At 36.6% G+C, this 18,653-nt stretch overlaps 1 protein-coding gene across 6 annotated transcripts in view; it reads right to left on the bottom strand.

Annotated features, from left to right (window-relative positions):
• The window catches only part of LOC115452692 (agrin), a 99,949-nt gene that overhangs the window by 4,057 nt on the left and 77,239 nt on the right, over positions 1-18,653 (bottom strand). For 3 of the 6 annotated variants that reach the window (XR_005112987.1, XM_037442679.1, XM_030181319.2), the window contains exons 8-24: positions 17,843-17,946; positions 16,101-16,215; positions 10,887-11,126; positions 10,324-10,626; positions 10,047-10,199; positions 9,255-9,536; positions 8,904-9,050; positions 8,357-8,490; positions 7,146-7,440; positions 5,938-6,105; positions 5,136-5,499; positions 4,819-5,031; positions 4,318-4,712; positions 4,002-4,248; positions 3,708-3,872; positions 2,863-3,059; positions 1,373-1,562 (exon numbers count right to left, since the gene is read on the bottom strand). Coding sequence is in view for 5 of the 6 variants with exons in the window: in XM_037442679.1 (XP_037298576.1) it covers positions 1,373-1,562; positions 2,863-3,059; positions 3,708-3,872; positions 4,002-4,248; positions 4,318-4,712; positions 4,819-5,031; positions 5,136-5,499; positions 5,938-6,105; positions 7,146-7,440; positions 8,357-8,490; positions 8,904-9,050; positions 9,255-9,536; positions 10,047-10,199; positions 10,324-10,626; positions 10,887-11,126; positions 16,101-16,215; positions 17,843-17,946 (3,712 nt within the window). In the remaining variant the exon portion in view is untranslated. The remainder of the gene's footprint in view (positions 1-1,372; positions 1,563-2,862; positions 3,060-3,707; positions 3,873-4,001; positions 4,249-4,317; positions 4,713-4,818; positions 5,032-5,135; positions 5,500-5,937; positions 6,106-7,145; positions 7,441-8,356; positions 8,491-8,903; positions 9,051-9,254; positions 9,537-10,046; positions 10,200-10,323; positions 10,627-10,886; positions 11,127-16,100; positions 16,216-17,842; positions 17,947-18,653) is intronic. The other 3 variants (XM_037442678.1, XM_037442680.1, XM_037442681.1) reach the window with 3 other exon arrangements.

Below are 18,653 nucleotides of genomic sequence, written 5' to 3'. Positions count from 1 at the left end.
TAACAAATTAGTAAACACACCGGAATACAATGGTTACATTTAACAGGTCTATAACATCGATATATAGAATATACACACACATGTCCTTGTTGAGTAAACAAAAACTATTGAATGCCCCATGTTTAATTTCAAAAATAATAAACAATAGAGAATTTTTTACACAACTAGTCAAAGATTAGATATATTTGAATGATAGAACATTCCAGCCATACTAAAATGCTAGTCGTCTGGCGGCGGATTAGCGTACTCTCAGCTATAAATTCTAGATTTTAGCCAGACACTCAAGTACTGACATCTGCAGCTAACGTTCATTTGAATAGTCATCTTTTAGCCATTTTTCCCCTTGAATTTTATCGTCTTCGGCGTGAATATGTTCCATGTTTGTCGTGTATTTTTACCCTTTTATAACCTAAGTCGGCAATATTTGCGGTATTGAAGACAGTATATAGTATGTATGAGCTTTGTATTATATACTGCCCCACTTCTGTCGTGGGCCTTCTTTACTACTGAGAGGCAATAGGCCTTAATTTATCACGCTGACCTAGTGTGAATTGGCAGACTTCATATTCCCTTAAAATTCTTATGTTTAACGTCTCAGGTATGCCAGTTTCTAGTTTCAGTGTTTTCGTTCACCGTTAAAGAAAGTGATAAGTAATTCACATAGAATACTTAAACATTTTAAAAACTCAGAAGTGCGTGCCCATGGATTTTGGACCTGCGACATGGCTCGGCAGTCCATTCTACTCCCAATTAGGCTATCACCATTCAAAGACAGTAACTAATTGAAATGTAGCAACGCTTAGAAAAATAGCTAACCACGTACACATCACAACATAACATTGTACTTAAAACAACACAGTTATAGTTAATAAATGAACATTTATTTACTCGTTATTTTGTAATTACGAGACAATTACTACGTATTATTTTGTGTCAAATTAATCGTCAATACATAGACATTTAATTTGATGGTTTCTAGGACGCCAACAAAAATTGTGTTACAAGAAACGCCTTATCAGCTAACAACTTGTAGAAGTAAGTTTTTAAAAGAAATGTTTTAATTAGTTTCCCATTCTGAACTTTTCAACTTTTTCTTAAGTACTTTTTTTTTGTAAACGTGTCTGTTATTATTTTGATGGACTACGAAAGTTTATATTATTTCTTGTAAAATATTATCTAATTATAGAGTAATAACATAAAATATTTCCTTTGAACCCGATTATTGACTATGAGAAATCAGTAAATACTTTTGTCTGAAATGTATTGAAATGAATTGTCATCTGAAATATTATTGTCGACAAATAAAAGGTACTCATTAAATTGCAACCATTGTATAAAAATTAACAATTACAAAAATGGCAAAATTTCTTACCTACGGCTTCCTCTGCTTCTGTACGAGAAATAATTATTTCCGTCAAAATTAACTGGCGTTCTCTCGTTTAACATTTCCACAGTGGGATGTTGAATTTCACAATTTCTTCCTTTGTACCCATCGCGGCATATACATTTGTATTCATTTAGTAGAGGTACACATGACCCGTTGTTTTTACACGGTGTTAATCCTGGTGAATAATGTATATTTTAAATATAGTGATTTACGAGTGAAAATAATATCAGCACTTTTTCAATGTTCACGGTATTGTTTCGGACCGGTCGATGCTATATAAATTATTCGTGCTCAATATTTTATTGGATTATATTTTGTAAAATTGCCAACATAGCGATCACGTAGTATGAGAAAACAAAGTTACCATGACGTTTATGACCTCTAGTATATAAGACCTAAAATAGCTCTTGACTTATGATGTGTTACATCTCTGCCTATTCCTAAAAAGGGGAACAAACGTCATGCTACGAACGTTAACGACCAATGAGATCCCATAACCAACTTCACTATCCAGATTAATAGATTCGTTTTATCGCGAATAAAATAGTTCCAAACATACGCATTGGGACGAAGACCCTCATTCCCCAACAAGCCCCACGGTGTACCGCGATTCCTGTCCAATTTTGCAAGATTTACGATTAGCTTATACATCTGTAGACGTTTCTCGTTTTATACGATGCTATGAAACTAGAAACAGCTCTTATATACTTAAAACAGAACAAAGATGTTAATATCAATAAGTTACACGATTATTGAGATGTGGGAACCGTTTTGGTTAATTTATCACCTTCAGTACCAAAACAATATTTTGCATAATATTATTTTTTTTCTGTTTAGCCTTGATTTTTTACTGCGAACGGGGCAAAACGTTAACACGCCGACTGAAGTTAGTAAAAAAACTCATTTGTATACAAAACTTGGATTTACACCCGTAACTTTTGCTTACAAGGGCGCGCTTTATCTCCTGGGTGCCTCGTGGGTCTTTCATAATTTTAAATCAGAAACTTGGGAAAGTTTGCAACAGTGGACGAGGTCAATCCACAGAATTTTATCAATATCCAGCGGTCGCAAGCGCGTTTCAGGAATTACTTTATATCATAAGCTAAGGCAGCCCTTATCTTGGGTAAACTTTGGTGACAATTTACTCTGTAGTGTCCCGCTCTATTTGATTGAATTAAGTAGTTAATGAATCTTAGTAATATTATAAATATTTGTTAGAAAACACAAAAACCGGTAAATAGAATTAGATGAACTGCATAGATTTGAATAATTCTTTTATTCCTGCACAGTTTGAATGAACATGAACATTGGACAGTCCTACTGGAAAAATGTGTTCATCCGAAAGAAACTAGTAATACACAAACTCCTTTATGTTATATCCGAAACAAATGCATGAAAGTAGTTAATACCGATATTGAATCTTTACAACAAAATATTGATACGAATGGTATAATTTCATCCGTAGATATACATACCGTCTCCACACGGCGGGCCAGTGTACTTCGAGACCCCTGTCGTGGCACAAGGTAAACGCTCCTCTTCTTGTACTATAGTACACTTCGCTATGTCGCCACCGTACAAAGTAAGTGGATTCCCGTTCACAAAAACCTGTTGCACTGCTCCAATAAAACTGCTGGTCACTCCTGACATTTTGTGTGGGCGGATGTAGGCGCTAGAACCAGTGGGAAATGTGACAAAATGTCGCAGTTTCTTCGCTTATCGTGATGTGATCGATAAGGGGTCACTAACCTTTGCCGTATAATAATTGATTTTATTGAAAATATTAATAACTAAATTTTCGCTAAGAATAATAACATTAAAATTAAAATGATAAAATGTATGACAAATATAGGGCAACAATGATACAAATAGAATAATATTATCTTGACGAGAGAACAAAAATATCAAAGTAAAGAATCGAATGAAACGTCAATTAGTAGGTATTTTTAACATAACTTTTCATGCCGCTTATTATTTCTTTCCAGTTAAATAATTAATGAATGTCCGTTTGCGAATTTTAAAATACTGAACTTAGTACTGTTTTCAATGATAAAGGTAGTATAGATTACTTGGGAAAGATAATATTTGCTTATTTACTAAACTGCCCTAGCAATCAAATTATAGTAATTGATACCTACTTAATGATTAACATTTCTAAGAAACCTGCCTAGATATTTCTTAAGTTCCATTTATAAACTCAGATTAAAAAGAAAAGATGAGATTTCACGAGCTATCAACCCTAAAACCTACATTAAATGACACCGAAGCATCGTAAAAATACTTAAAAAAAATCAATAAAATTACTAAAATTAGTACTCACGGCAAAGATCCAATGAACAAAGGCAGCGTGAGTTCTAAGTGAGTGAGAGGAGGCGCAGAGTGTCCCCTCTGTGTCGGGTGGTGGTCGAGCTGTAAGCTTCCGTGACGACCAGATCGGGACACTCTCGCCCGATGCCAACGACCTTTTGTTATAGGCACCGGAGACCTTAATAAAATAGAATTGTTTTAGTACTGTTTATTTACCAAACAAAACTAATAATTGTATTTTTAGTTATAATAACTTTTGTTACAAAGAGACAAAAGTTTTAAGAATTATATTAAATGTTTGACTTACGTTATATTAGCGATACCGCTTCCCAAATTGTACCTAAATTGTAGGTAACCATTAACTAAGTTAATCGCAATGAAATCCCCTTTGGCTTTATTAGACTGGCCGGTGTAAAGAAGCATTCCGGAAAATCGGTTCGTTAAAAACCAAATTTCTATTCGGAACGCTTTCCCCAGCCCTTCGAGTGGCGGTAATTCGATATAGCTCGTACCATTGAATTGGGGCGTCCAAGTCTCTTGTATCACATTAACGTCTGAAATGTTGTGATTAATTAACATTTGATGTAAGTCAATGTTTATAATAGAAGTAACGTTATACGCACCATTACTGCAAGTATTTCCGTTAGAACCAATTTCACCTCCAAATAAACAGCGGCAGACGTGGCCGCCTTCGGGTCCTATGTCACACAATAGCCCCTCATCATATCCGCAGGGATTCGACTCGCACGGATCTAATCTCTCGTCACAATTGGCTCCTTGAAATCCGATAGGGCAGCTACAAGTATATTCGGTCGCCGACCCCTCTATGGATTTACACGTGCCACCATTCTTGCACGGAATACTCATACACGGGTTAGATTGGCACTCTCGAACGTTTTCTATAGCGACGACTAATGAGTCTGGACGGCCCAACTTCTTTGTCACTTGATGACGAATTATCCTCAAGGATTTTACGCAACCGATAAACCCGCTTCGAGTGCCGATATTATCGAATACCCTGAATAAAAGTTGCTATTATATATCGGGTTGGTTATTACTTTGAGGAAACTATTAGGTTGCCTATTGAAAATATAAAGTAGTTCGTATTATTAGTGATTCAATACCTGGAATAATTTGTGGGTACAGTTCCGATAAAAGCATCTTCAGCGAGATCTAATGCTTTGAGGTGACCGCTTGATTGTCCAACGACATCTTCCATGTCATCAACGGCCAAGATTCCGTCTCGATGATATCGTTTTGCAGATACCTTGTGATATTCATTCAATGATATTTTCTCCAAAGATGTCAAAATTAATACACCATTCCCTAGATTATACCTGCATCGAAAAAGACATAAAATGAAACCGACGAATAAAATCGCTTCGTTTCAACGAGACCAAATTTTATTCCCCTTTAACTAAAATACAGAAATTTTGCTCACCTAAACTCTAAATATCCGTTGACCAAAGCGAGCGAAACAAAATCGCCCGTGCCATCCGGTTTTTGCTGATTGTACAATATGACGCCATTCTCGGAAAAAGCTTTAAATTCGATATCGATATTCAACTTGTGGTAAGCCTTTAAGGGTTTTAGTCGTATGTAGGATGAACCGTCAAAAGATGGTGTTTCGATGTAGTTGTTGAGAAGACCATCTTTTGCGAGAGATTCACAATTGGCTCCCGTGAAGGATCCCGCACACTGACAAGTGTAAGTGGAGCCTGGCAAGTCGATACATGTGCCCAGGTTGTAGCATGGCTCTGATAAACAAGCGCTGTATTCCTCAGTTGTCTCTTGCGGTATTTGTTCTGTAGGAATATGAACATATTTGTATTGTTCTAATATTCATAAAACTTTTTTCTTTGAATAGTAAATTATCTCAAATTATTTTCACGCTGACGTTGACAGGGAAAAATGAGTCAAAAGAGAATAAGGTTTGCGTGGCTGTGCTCAATACGAGCGTGGGCTACGAACTGCTGTGCTATAGACGCCCTTAACTTACATCAACGACACGTTTATAGGCACTACACATAAAGTTGCCACTTGATCAATATTCGAAGAAAGCCTTATTGTAGTATGTCAGTAATTACGGTAAATATTGGACATTCCTCAAAACGTTTCAAATAAGTACGTAATGTAATGCTATAATTTACTCGCGTTTTTTAATGACAGTTGTAATTATTTTACTAATTTGGGTCTATAATTGATCATATAAAATTTAAAGTAATAGCTTCTATTCAACGTACCAACACATGCTTTCCTGTGAACAGTGGGCGTGTATCCAGGTCTGCAAACACAGCCTCCGTGCGGACAATAGGCTCCAGGCAGTGCCACGCAGTCAGCATCCTCAGTGCACAGGTCCCCCAGTAATGCGCCCACCGCGCCCAGCGTTGCGGTTGTTGCTGTTTGCGAACCTAACGTTTTCATTTATGTAAAAGTTACGTGGAAAACACAGAATCTATCAACCATTACTAAAGCTTCCAATTTATTGAAGTTATTATATACTGCACTTAAATATTTTTGTGAGGGTATTTGTAACGCGACGTACACTTTTTGCTATGATAACCCCGTGTTTGCGATCAAGGCAGTTAGTCATTGACACCCATAAGAGTCGGTTGGTGATAGCTTTATGTAAGTATTCGTTAAATAAGAGACAGATCTTTATATTTTCATCAAAATCGCTTCTGTTCCTAACAATGTGTAACCTATACAATCTAAGTTGTATTGGTAAGACCAATGAATTACGAATAAAAATATTCTTATGAATTCTAAGAAAAAGGTTTGCAGTGGTTTATTTTTAACCTTGTATGGTATTTGAGGTTGTCTGGGACGAATCGCACTAGAGCTAAAAAAAACCTCTCACTGTCGCGCCCAGGCATAATCATTGTTATTTTTATATTATTATTTTTTAATGCATTTGTGCAATATAAACGACTTTTCTATTCTATTTCAATCTATTAAGGTCGTGATTTAACGGACTAAATTACGTTTCGGAATAATTCGACTGAATTTGCAGGCAAAAAATAATGTATGGATATAGTCAGAGATCTTGACATAACACACCATTTTTTTGAAGAAATAGACACAATAAGGAACATTAAATGGATAGTAAAGAAAACACAAAATAACAAATAAAGTTTGGAGATACTCGCTCGATAAAACGTTAATTGTATTTGTTCGGGTTTAGTAGAAACACTATCGAGATTAAATACAAAATTGGCCAGGGATCTTGTAAATCTCTGTTACGCGTTCGTGATAAATATAAAAAACGTAGGTAACACGCAAGCTTTGTTATAGTATCTGAAGCCCTATATAAACAATAATAGACCTCATCTATTTCATTGATAACAACATTTTTCACATACTGATTAAAATTTTCACCTAAAAAACCAATGCAGACAGAGTGATAAAATTTCTAATATCTCTCAATCAAGTATTAAATTTGAAAACATACCTTTAAATTTCTGGCCCGAAAGAACGCCTTCAAAATCGCTTGGTGTTTCCTTCCTCGTCCAATCGTATTTGTTGTAGTTGGGATTGAGCAAATGCCTGGTAGACTTGGAGGCGGCGCCGTCGTCTTGTTGTGTGAATTGTATAGGGGAGGAGGGACGCGGTGGACCAGCGGTGCCAGCCACTTCTCCCAACTTGCAAGGTCCGAACGCCTGAACCACGATATCCTCTTGCGTGCGACATGCTTGCAACTTAAGGTGACACTCCGATTCATAAGTCTTCCCATCGCTACCACATACCTGTTGGTACAACCATCGGTGACAATACATTTTACGAACAAGTAGGAGGACGATGACAACACTTAATACAAAGTTTAAGAAGTGAGTTTGAAAAGTTTAATTACAAACTTAATTTCGGGGTGATTGATATTATACGGAAAATTAATTACAAAATTAATAAGGCATTCGGTAAAGTTGAAGCAATTTGTGTCGTAAAAGATGAGTAATGTGAGGTTTTTATTGATTTTATTGTAAGTAATCAAATTTATTAAGTATACATAGCGTAAGCTACAGCTTATTTATAAATTATAACTAATTTCAGTGGTTTAGAAGTTAAGTACACTTAACTTCTAAACCACTGAAATTAGTTATAATGAGAGTTGATAGTTTATTGATCGTTAAAGTTAGATAATTCTAACATGACACCAGCGACAATAACACTATATTGTCGCTGCATGACACACATTGGCAAACCAATACAAAATTAAAATTCAACACGAGAAATAACTTGTTACAGTGATTAGGGATTAAAAAGAAATAAATTTGAAACGGGCTCTCAGGAGGCCTAATTAACTTTTATGTCAGATTACTTCGAAAAAATTCAAGCGAGGATCAAATGTTGTAGCATAACTTAATAATTAAGAAGGTTGTCTATTTCAAATTAATTATAAATTTAACAAACTAGATATTGCATGCAACTCTGCACGGCTGGAATTTTCTGGAACACCAGTCTCGCAGTCAGTCCAGAACTTGATCTATCGATGTACTTGTATTCATTGAAATCTAACTTATTATGCATTTACATCTAAGAAACATTCAAATCTATCACAAATTTTCACATTTACGAAATGAAAGACATTTACAAAATTAGTGAGAAGGAAGATAGGATATAGGAATATACAGAATATGGTAAGATAGTATGATAAAACCCACTGACCAGCATGTTGGTATCGCTGTCAGGACACGGAGCAGCTGCACACTCGCAGAGAGCGCCGCCGGTCCGTTCCGTGCATACGGCTCCAAAGTAGCATGATAATTCGGCACACGAAGAAACCACGCCGCCGCTCTCCGCTACGAGTATGTTTTATATCAAAATTTAGATAAAATATTGTTAAGTAAAACTAGGAACATATCATCCGCAAAAATTATGTGATGTATTTTTATATTTACAGCTATGTTATTTATTAAAGAGAAACTGATATTTTCACATGCCAGTAAATCGCCTTTATCCCAGAAGGTCTTGGCAGAGTTGGAACCAGGCTATCCTCCTTCTGCCAAATGAATTTCGTCCTATGATATGATAGGTGGGAAGCCTATCTTCATATCATTCATATCATTGAGTAGAAATTCCAAACTACGGGCTGATACTAAGAGAAACAATTCAATATCACTTTACTCAAACCCGGGTATCGAAACCAGAAGTGTGGAAAAAGAGTAGTAAAAGCCTTTTTAAAAAAACACATCTATTTCATTATAATACTCACGATCAGAGCATCCATTAGGTCCTAATCTACGGCGGTGGTCAGCGCACACAGTACACTTCTGCCCTTGAACTCCAGTACGACATACACATCGTCCTGTCATTTGTTCGCAATCTTCACGCACTGAACCGAACGCGGAACAACCGCATGCTAAAAATGACATTTGTTTAAATAAATATCAACCATAAATTCAATATCGCTTAAGCATAAAAATAACAAAACACATATATGCGAATACTAAAAAAGAATTCAATGTGTACAACGAAGTATTTATGCACCAACACGCCATACATTAAAAAAGGTAAAAGCCTAAACAAACAAGAGACGCTTCAGATACGCAAAACAAATACTAACGTATGCAACCAGTATGACCGGAGCCGATCCTCGGCAGCCCCCAGTAGCCGGGCTCGCAGCGGTCGCACTTCAGACCGCCCACGCCCGGCCGACAAACACACTGACCACCCTCGTCGCATCGATCCGACACCGAGCCGAGGCGATTGCAGCCGCAAGTCGAACTCGTTATCGGACATCCCTCCTCATTAGGCCCCGTAGCCGCAGTGCTGCCGTCCGCACAACATCCGAACGCGCTCTCGCCGCAATGAATGTCTTTCTTCTCGTCCTGTTGCCGCGTATCATCTGTACAACAAATGTTGAAACAAAATGCATTCCTACGAATAAAATTATCTATTTCACTACAACTAAGGATTCAAAGCATCACATAGCGTGATAGCATACGATTTAGCAGAGGTGCCACGTACCGTTAGTGTATACTGATAAATCACCGGTTAGATGTTGTTTATAGCATAAGCAAATAGCCAAACTAAATGATATGTGCATAGTGATTTTTACGTGATGAAGATAATTATCCGTTAAGAGTTAATTGTCGATGTTAAAATTAGACCGACTGGAAGGGCACGTAATTCGCCCCACAACGGCATCGTTAAAAGTATTTGACGTGAAATGCGATTTATCTTTAATTGAAACTAACAGACTGGATAAAATTTAATTTAGACACGACAATTTCATGGATCTGTCATTAACATTCATAATTTTTTGTTTAACCCAATTTCATTCGTAAATTGCTTTTATATAAAACCACTGAAAGAGGCATGATTGGTTTTCTCTTTGTATTTACGTAATACTCACTTTTGGGGCAACATCTTGCGGCAGTCAATGTAATATGGCAATAGCTACCGACGGGGCAATCTTGCCGGTGTGGCCCATTACCGCAGTCAATTTCAAGACCAGTTGTTGGATCAACCATTGCCTTGTTGTTACCGCAAGGCCTTACTTCCATACCTGCGGTTAATAACACTTCGTTTCGAGACGGCATATTTGAAACTAACCTTCTCCATATGGAAATAATGTGTTAAATTGTTACGTTTATGTTCAGCGTTATTTTTAGTAAAGCGTGTGTACAAACCTTTACATAGATCCAATGGTCGAAGTCTCAATTCGAGTTGTTCTTGACAACCTTCCTTCCGCATAGCACACATGCTGGGATAAAGTCGAAAATCAGAAGCGCAGACGGGGAAGTACTCATCGTCATGTGGACATTCGAAGGGGCAGGAACAGCGAGGGTAACCATCTGGACCTATCTCGCAGCTGGCTCCGAAGTCACACCGAATGTCTCGACAGGCAGTAGGGCTGACAGTGCCAAGGTCAGTGGCGCCTGAAGAATCCGTCGGCCCTTCCTCCGCCTCGGTCGTGGTCATCGCGGTCGTCGCTACCCATCCCCAAATATTTGCGTGTTAGTCGAGCGATAAAGCGGAAAGTTAGTTAATTGATCAGGGATGGGTCGTTTTATTGGCATTACTGCTAACAATTCAGTTGATGACGGTCTGATGGTAAATATTTTCTATGCGCAAACATTATTTACAGATAAGTACTTAGTGAAAATTGATTAAATATTTACACAGATTTTACAGTAAATCCAACAAAACTTTAGAATGATACATGCATCATAAGAGATGGATAAACACTCACTCATAGCGATCGGTGGTACAACGGCGAGTCTGTCTTTGCAATCTCCGTAGAAGATGACGTGGAGTGTGCCAGGTGGAGGGAGTCGGCAGGCGGCCTTCTGCAGTTCACATTCATTAGGGTATGTCTGCATGGTGCTGCTACAGACGGGCTCACGAGCGGCCCCAGTACAATCGGTGGGACAGATGCATTCACCAGCCGCGCAGATCGCCCCGAACGAGCATTGAACGTCTTCGCACAAAGCTGTTAAAAAAACATATCCTTACTATGCAAAAATGTACACGTGTGACCAAAATTTTTTCTTCTAGTTACGAGAATTACGTAAAATAAAAGTTTTTATTCATTATGTCACTTGGGCAATCGGGAGTCTCATCTTACGTCCCCGTTTTGACATTTAAGGAAAATTGCACCTTCCCGCTCCGCGATGAGGAACGAGGGAAGACACCCGTGCAAATTTAATAACGATTGTTTACCACTTCTCCGCAAAATGAAATTCTAGTGAAAGCGCTCGATTAATACCGGACGGGAAATGAAAGATGTTTTGCAATAAAAATTTAAAAGTAGAGGAGGAAATACGCACTACTACACCGCTACATTTAATGAATTGCATTATAATATTCTGTTTGAGATTAGAGGAATGGATATGACGTAGTTAACGGAAATCCAATATTTAGTAATTGATATTATGCACTCATACATATATATGTATTCCCTAGAATTGTATGGATGATTATACAGCTAAATAATGATAATAATAACCCAGAATCGCCAATGCTTTCACTTATTATGATAATTACTATTACGTATTAGAATATAACGAACGGGCTGTGACCAGCTACATAAAATCAATACTTATTGCCCACGGAGTATGAAATACGGTGGGATTATGCGTAAACATGTGTTCTTGACAGGCAAATTCGGAATCCAGTTAAGGTTGGATGGTTTGACGTATTAGCACTGAAAATTCTTCCGTTCTTGTTTTTTTAAATACGTAAATATAATTGTATATGTTTTTATATGGTTTAGGAAAAGTATAACAAATATCGCAATGGGCTCGCCCGCAATCACATCATGGAATGGAACACACAGGTGAAAAGTGGGTGCTCTGATTGCACCTCTGCCTACACCTTTGGAAGTAAAGGCGTGATGGGTAAACACCAAGTGGAATTTTTCAAATTTTCGGATCTAAAACGAATATAAAATCACTGTGTATAAGTAACAAATTTCGCTACTTGTTAAAAAACGTTAGTATTATATCACTGCTGTAATGTTGAATAGGAATACATGAATTACAACACAAAAAGATTATTATGCTAAAGTATGTACGTGTCCACAAACTAAATATGTAACATATTACAGTAACACCGTTGCAAATATTAAACATGTTCACGTATTTTGCATGGTCGGCGTGTTTCTAAGTCGAGGGCTCTTATCGTACGTGTTACTATACGCTGATCATTCACATTTTAAACTTAGAAATAGGTCACGACTAAATCTTCAACGTAACCTTTACTACGGTGTATTTTGACCCGTATTACTGTTTTCCTAAGACCTTCTTAGTTATGATAAAATAAAACCACACTATGAGGTTGAAAATAAATGATAAAACAGATTCTAAAAAGACTACGCGATATGTACAATATCTTATTCACTCGCTTATTTTTAAATATACCGTTTTAGAAAGAATATATTTTTCATTCTCGGTTTGCCCAATTTTTCCAAAATCTAAAATATCACGCTTTTATCCCCGAAAGAGTAACCAAAGGTGCAACCAGGGCACCAATTTATCGCCAAGTCTTCCTTCCCACATCTTGATAGGAGGTAAGCCTATTGGCATATCGGGTACCAATTCTAAACGCTGGACTAACATTAAGAAGAAAACCCCAATATCAGTTTGCCCGATACAAGATTCGCACCCAAGATCATAGAGCGCTGTATACCGCGCAAGCAATACAACTACGCCACCGAAAAAATCGTGGCGAAATACTGAGCTAACATCTCTCAAAGGAAAGGTCCTTATAAGTATATAAGTCTAAGGAGACTTAAACTATAATCTGATAATCCTTTCAAAGTATTATAATCAATTTCGAGCAAACTGCGAAATGTCTTGACCTGACCATAAATGTGGTAACCAGTAACATAAGTGAAGTTCTAACAGCACAGAAAACATCTTAAGCTATTAAGTTCAAAGTAACAAGAGGATGCACATCACAAAGGAGCTTACTTAATCTGACTTTGTTTCGGGTGCTATGGAGGACTTTAATCCCGTATCGACCACTAATCCTCTACAACGGAGGCACAGGTTCTCAAGTATTACAAACTTTACAAAGGAGGCCACAATCAAAACTTCATTGGATACTTCCAGGTCGGCTAATGACAGCCGGTTAACGAAATTTGACGAAGTTGGTAAATTAACTATATTCTAGGTCAGTTTTAGTTTTCATGTGCCTTGTATTACATCGTATGGCCGCGGAGTGAACACAAACATCTAGGATGAAATAAATTACGAAACTTTTAGCTTTGTTTTTAATATACTATTCAGTAGATATACTAATTACAATTACGCGAATAAAAACCTTATTCATAGAAAACATTTCTATATTGATTTGTAATGTTAACGTGAACGTTAAGACATTGAAATAAAACTATTTTTCGGATTTTATACTAAACTTTTCTCGCGACGTTTTGAAGACATTGCAGCCTTCATCGTGGGAGGGTTGAGTTGACAAAATGTTAGTCGTCCGAAAATTGACAATTACAATATCTACCTCCATTATACAATAAAATTATACAAAATAAAAAAGCTTTTATATAATTGCGATAAAATCTGAAAAAGGGTTTAATAATAATATATTTCTGTATTAATCGTTTATATAGAAATATGCTGAAATTGTAAACTTACACATTGAATTTACGATAACCTACGCGTGCCTACGCATTTATTAAATATATACAACATTATTCGCCTCTACTGACGTAGAGTAGTAACAATACGTTGTTCAGAAAATGATGTAAAATGACTTTAACAACATTTTCTGAACAACGTATTGTATGCTAGCGTAGATAAACATTTTTAAAATTAACGGAGGCACTCGCAAAAAGAGTAACGCGTTTTGCCAGCGGCGGCCTACTTTTTCCCGTACGTATGTCTAAAGTAACTTTTATCTGATAATTAATAAAAAATGCTGCAATATGGGAGCCTTTTTTTTATCCTGGCAGGTGGTTATTTTTTTGCAATCGAATGACGAGACGTGCATGTAGCTCGTCTGATGGAAAGCGATACGACCGCCCAGAAACTTTAAATGATATAGTAGTGCGTGGCACCCTGTGTACTAGTAACCTTGAGACATAAAATGTTAAATCTAATAATACCCGCTGCTGGCTACAATGTTCTACAAACCGGAATACAACAGTGTATGCAACTGGCGCTTGGCAGTAGAATTAGACATTGCGTTGTTATGTACCATAGATATGTAGGTACATATCTATGGTACATACCTTCGCCTAGGTAGACGGCATCTCGCATACGAGAGACGAGAGTTTTTAGGCATCTCTTACCATCAGATTCAGTGAGGCTAATTTGCTGTGCCCTCGTTAACAAACCATTGAACCTAATGGTGTAATATCCTGAATGCTATTGTGATGTTTTATTTTTTACCATGACGTAGATGGTAGTCCCTATCAAGTTGGACAGCAGTACATTCAATATACAATCTTTTAACAAAATTGTTCTATTTTCTATTTTTAATTAATTCGATATTAGACAAAACATTGAAATATATTTTTATTCCATCCTTATTTATTTTGTCCAGAAACGTAACCTTAACTAGAGAAAATCATTTTGCAATAAACAAAGTAATACATATCCACTAGTTATTTCCGAATGTAAACACATAATTCAAAGGCCGGATTGTCATGACGGGTCGCAACCCGCCAACATCCTAAATTTCAACCAATTTATCTGGATTATCACGGTTTACTGAAATACGAATAATGATTAACCCTACCCCGAGTCAAATGGAATATAATCGTTTTCAATAAATGTAACCCATGATATAGAGTTATTTGTTACGAAATACTTTAACCCTTTAACGGCTGTGCCTTTATAATTTCTCTTGTTTAATGATTTTTGTACGATTCTGAGTTCGTCGATTTACATAAATATGCCCTTTACCAAAATATACAGTAATATAATTTCATAATAATAATTACATAAACACAATACTTATTTATTACAAATATTTATTCTATGATAAAGCAAATACACTCGTTGAGAAACATTAAAAAGGTCAAAAGATGTTTACAATCTTTTATATTTTCTAACACGTTTTTCTCGTTACATGAAAACATAAACTAAGAAAATATAATTTCAAGCCACCTCTCAACTCTACCTGCGTTGTAAGATTCTTGAAACTCAAGAGTTTACCCCTTACGCATTTCCTTTATTAAGTAGATGCGTACAGTAAATAGGATACGAGAAAATACACCGAAAGGGAGGGGATTTAATGGAGTAGACAATAGTTACCAGACTAAGTAATGGTATCATTACGAAAACACCCAGCTTGGGATTATTTCGTGGGTATAACAAAACCGGCGGCCGGTTTTACTTTGGAGAATACACCAAAGTAGCCTTTCATTTCGTCAACAGTTCATCAACTCATACGTCTAGAAAGTTTCGAAAAAATACCAAATGCAATATAAGTATTATTGTTCCAAAAGACAACAACTGTCTAAACAGTGCAATATGTGTTTCTCTTTAGTGATATATTAAGTGAGATTAAAGCCCAAGCAAACCAACTACCACAGATAGGATGTCTTTCAATATGTCTTTTTATACGTACGACAAAGTGAACCTACTGTACCTGATGGTGAGGTGAGTGGGGTCCAATAGAATATCGACTGACCAGGATGATTACCCCTCGGCAATCGACACAATTATGCCGGCCAGTTGAAACCAGATGTACACACAACGACGACGGAACGCCACACACTTACGTGAGCCATTATGGCGAGTTTTAACACTTTGTGTACGGTGATTGCTATCCGAGCGGATGTAAAATATACCCTACCACCAGCTATGATACATTAACATCAGTTTTATATGGATCATCATTTGTTAATAGACATATATAAAAAATCGGCATAACACAAAAAATCCTACCACATTGCGAACGAACTCAAATTTTAATCATACAACGGATAATTAACATGGCTTACCGCAGTCTCCTTTGTAGGCGAGCCGCAAATCACTTTGCTCGCGACACGCTGTCGAGTCCAGTTCACATTGTGAGGGATAGGTCTGACCATCTGTCCCGCATACCGCGGCCGACTCCTGCCGTCGAAATTACGGGTTAAATTTATTAATGGAATGATTTGGAGATATTTTTAAATATAAAAAAGCCGTTACGGCTACAATAAAATTTTACTTATATTGATTTTATTGTGATTAAGATAAATGACATTATCACCGACTGCAGAAGAATTCGCCAATTTAGTACATCTTAGCTCCTATACTTAAAGAAATTGCACATAGAACATAGCTAAGTTATATAGTTTGCGGTCTGTATCCGACTTTAAAAAATACCTCAGCTATGCTGAACTAATTTAGTTTATCTCCTGATCAGCAAACCGCTTTACATGTAAATATTATGTATTGAATTAAATTAGGTATTAAATATTTATTTTGATTAAATAGTCGTAGTTCAGTAATAAAAGTTTTTTTTTGTAAGTAAACCGTACACTAAATGTACAATAAAAAAAACAAATAAGTATTCAAAAACCGTAATATTTTTGAGCTAAGAAAATTAGCGAAATATAATTTTTTTTAAGAAACATATTTATATTCGAAAACAACTTTTGTTAGCTAGCATTTAACATTGTTCTAATGATCAGCAATATAACTTTCGTTCCAAAAAATACAATTCAGATGGGATTAGTGTGTAACTTTTGAAGAAATAAAAGGTTTTCTTAGAAACTTTGAAGTTTTTACAGCTTTTAGAGAACTTATACAATAAAAGTTTCGTATGAATTGGCACTAATCCTACGATAAACCTAAGTAAGGTCAGGGGGCCATATTCCGTCTATACGGGCAAATCCGTCTTTTTGCAATCAAAGGCGTTATATTCGAAGGACAGCTTGGATAGTAACAGTAGACGCTGTATAGGTAAGAGAGTCAGAGAATTACCTATAAGACTATCAAAGCAGTCCTTCGATTAGAACGCCTGTAATAACAAAAAGACGGATATGCCTCCATAGACGGTGTAAGGCACCCTGACCTTATACACTTTATTAAGGCGTGACCAAATTCGCACATGACACGAAACACATTAAGGTACGTGTCCATTACAGGTTTTCCAAATAAGACCAAGGAATTGTTTTTAAATTACCTTCTCCCTTTCACCAAATTACGTACTTATTGTCTTCGAGTCCATTTTGGCAAATTGATTCAGAATCGGCTTAAATTGATGGGATTGGAAATCTTTGCTACTTTACTGTTTATTCTGAAGTAAATAACTGAGGCGAGTCATGGCGTGTTCAATAAAGTTGAAATAATCATATTCGCGGTAAACCAAGGGGTCACTTACACGACTTGGAACGGATTAAATATGTGCACTTCACTTAATGTTGTAATTTTAAATTTAAATATAAAATTGCACAGATTTTTAAGTCGAAGTGTTTAACTTCTGCGCTACCTAAGCCTGATATTAATTAGACTTTGATATTATTTTTGAAATTGCTAAGTTTATAATTCTTTTCGATCTTGTTAAAATTTAGTTTAAATGTTTTATTAAATATTTTAACAACTATTTATTTTTCATCAAAATCAAAACATTCCAAATCATACCCTAAAGATTGCACAGTATTCAACAATAACATGCTAACATTGCAAACATTTATACGTCCAGAACTAAACAATACGAAGCCGAAATGCAATATTGAGCCACAAGTTGGTATCTGACCTGCGCTTCAGTGCAGTTGTGGTTGCAATGACATACAGGGCGGCCCGTGTCCCCGTCGACGATGCAGTCCCCGCCGCCTTGGCAAACGATGTCGGCGCATGTCTCTGTACCAACAAATAAATAAACTATTACTGTCGACTTTATACGTTCATGGCCAAGTCCATTGCACCTGACGGTAAGTGGAATGAGATCCAATAGAATGTCGATTGATGAGAGATGACCCCTCGACAGTCGACGCAATTATGCCGCCCTGTTGGTACCGGATATAAACAGGGTGATACCGAAACGCGACACACTTACGTAGGCCACTATGGAGAGTTTTAATATCTCGTGTACGGTAGTCGCTATCAAGGCGGATTTAAAATATATCCTACTACCAGCAAAGGTTAAAAGATTAAGTAGTAATTTCATGAACTGTAGAAGTAAGACAGATCGGTATATTTGTGTCAACTGGCGAAGTGTAATTAATCATCGCTCGAACCGACGCTCTATATGAGCTCTACTCCACTAACCATCAGGTGTAATGGGATTTGCCATTGCCGTACAAAAAAGTAAAAATAACAGTTAAATTAAAAGCGGGAATATCAGCGTCATAATGACGTAATAACGTTGTAAATAAACCGGCCGCTAATGGCGAATAAGCCGTGGTTCGTCGATGTAATATGAGTTAATTCTATCAATTCTGGCCATTGAAATCATTGTCTATATCTAGGTAGTACATAGTTGAAGGACGTTTTGTTGGCAAAAGTCATTTTTAAGTAAAAGGTACATAATACAATAAACCTTCCTACTAGACACATTTTTAATTTCT

This window comes from Manduca sexta, chromosome 25 (genome assembly GCF_014839805.1).
Source record: "Manduca sexta isolate Smith_Timp_Sample1 chromosome 25, JHU_Msex_v1.0, whole genome shotgun sequence".
Taxonomy (NCBI): domain Eukaryota; kingdom Metazoa; phylum Arthropoda; class Insecta; order Lepidoptera; family Sphingidae; genus Manduca; species Manduca sexta.
Note: the sequence above shows the minus strand (reverse complement) of the source record. Positions and strands in the feature narration are given on the sequence as shown.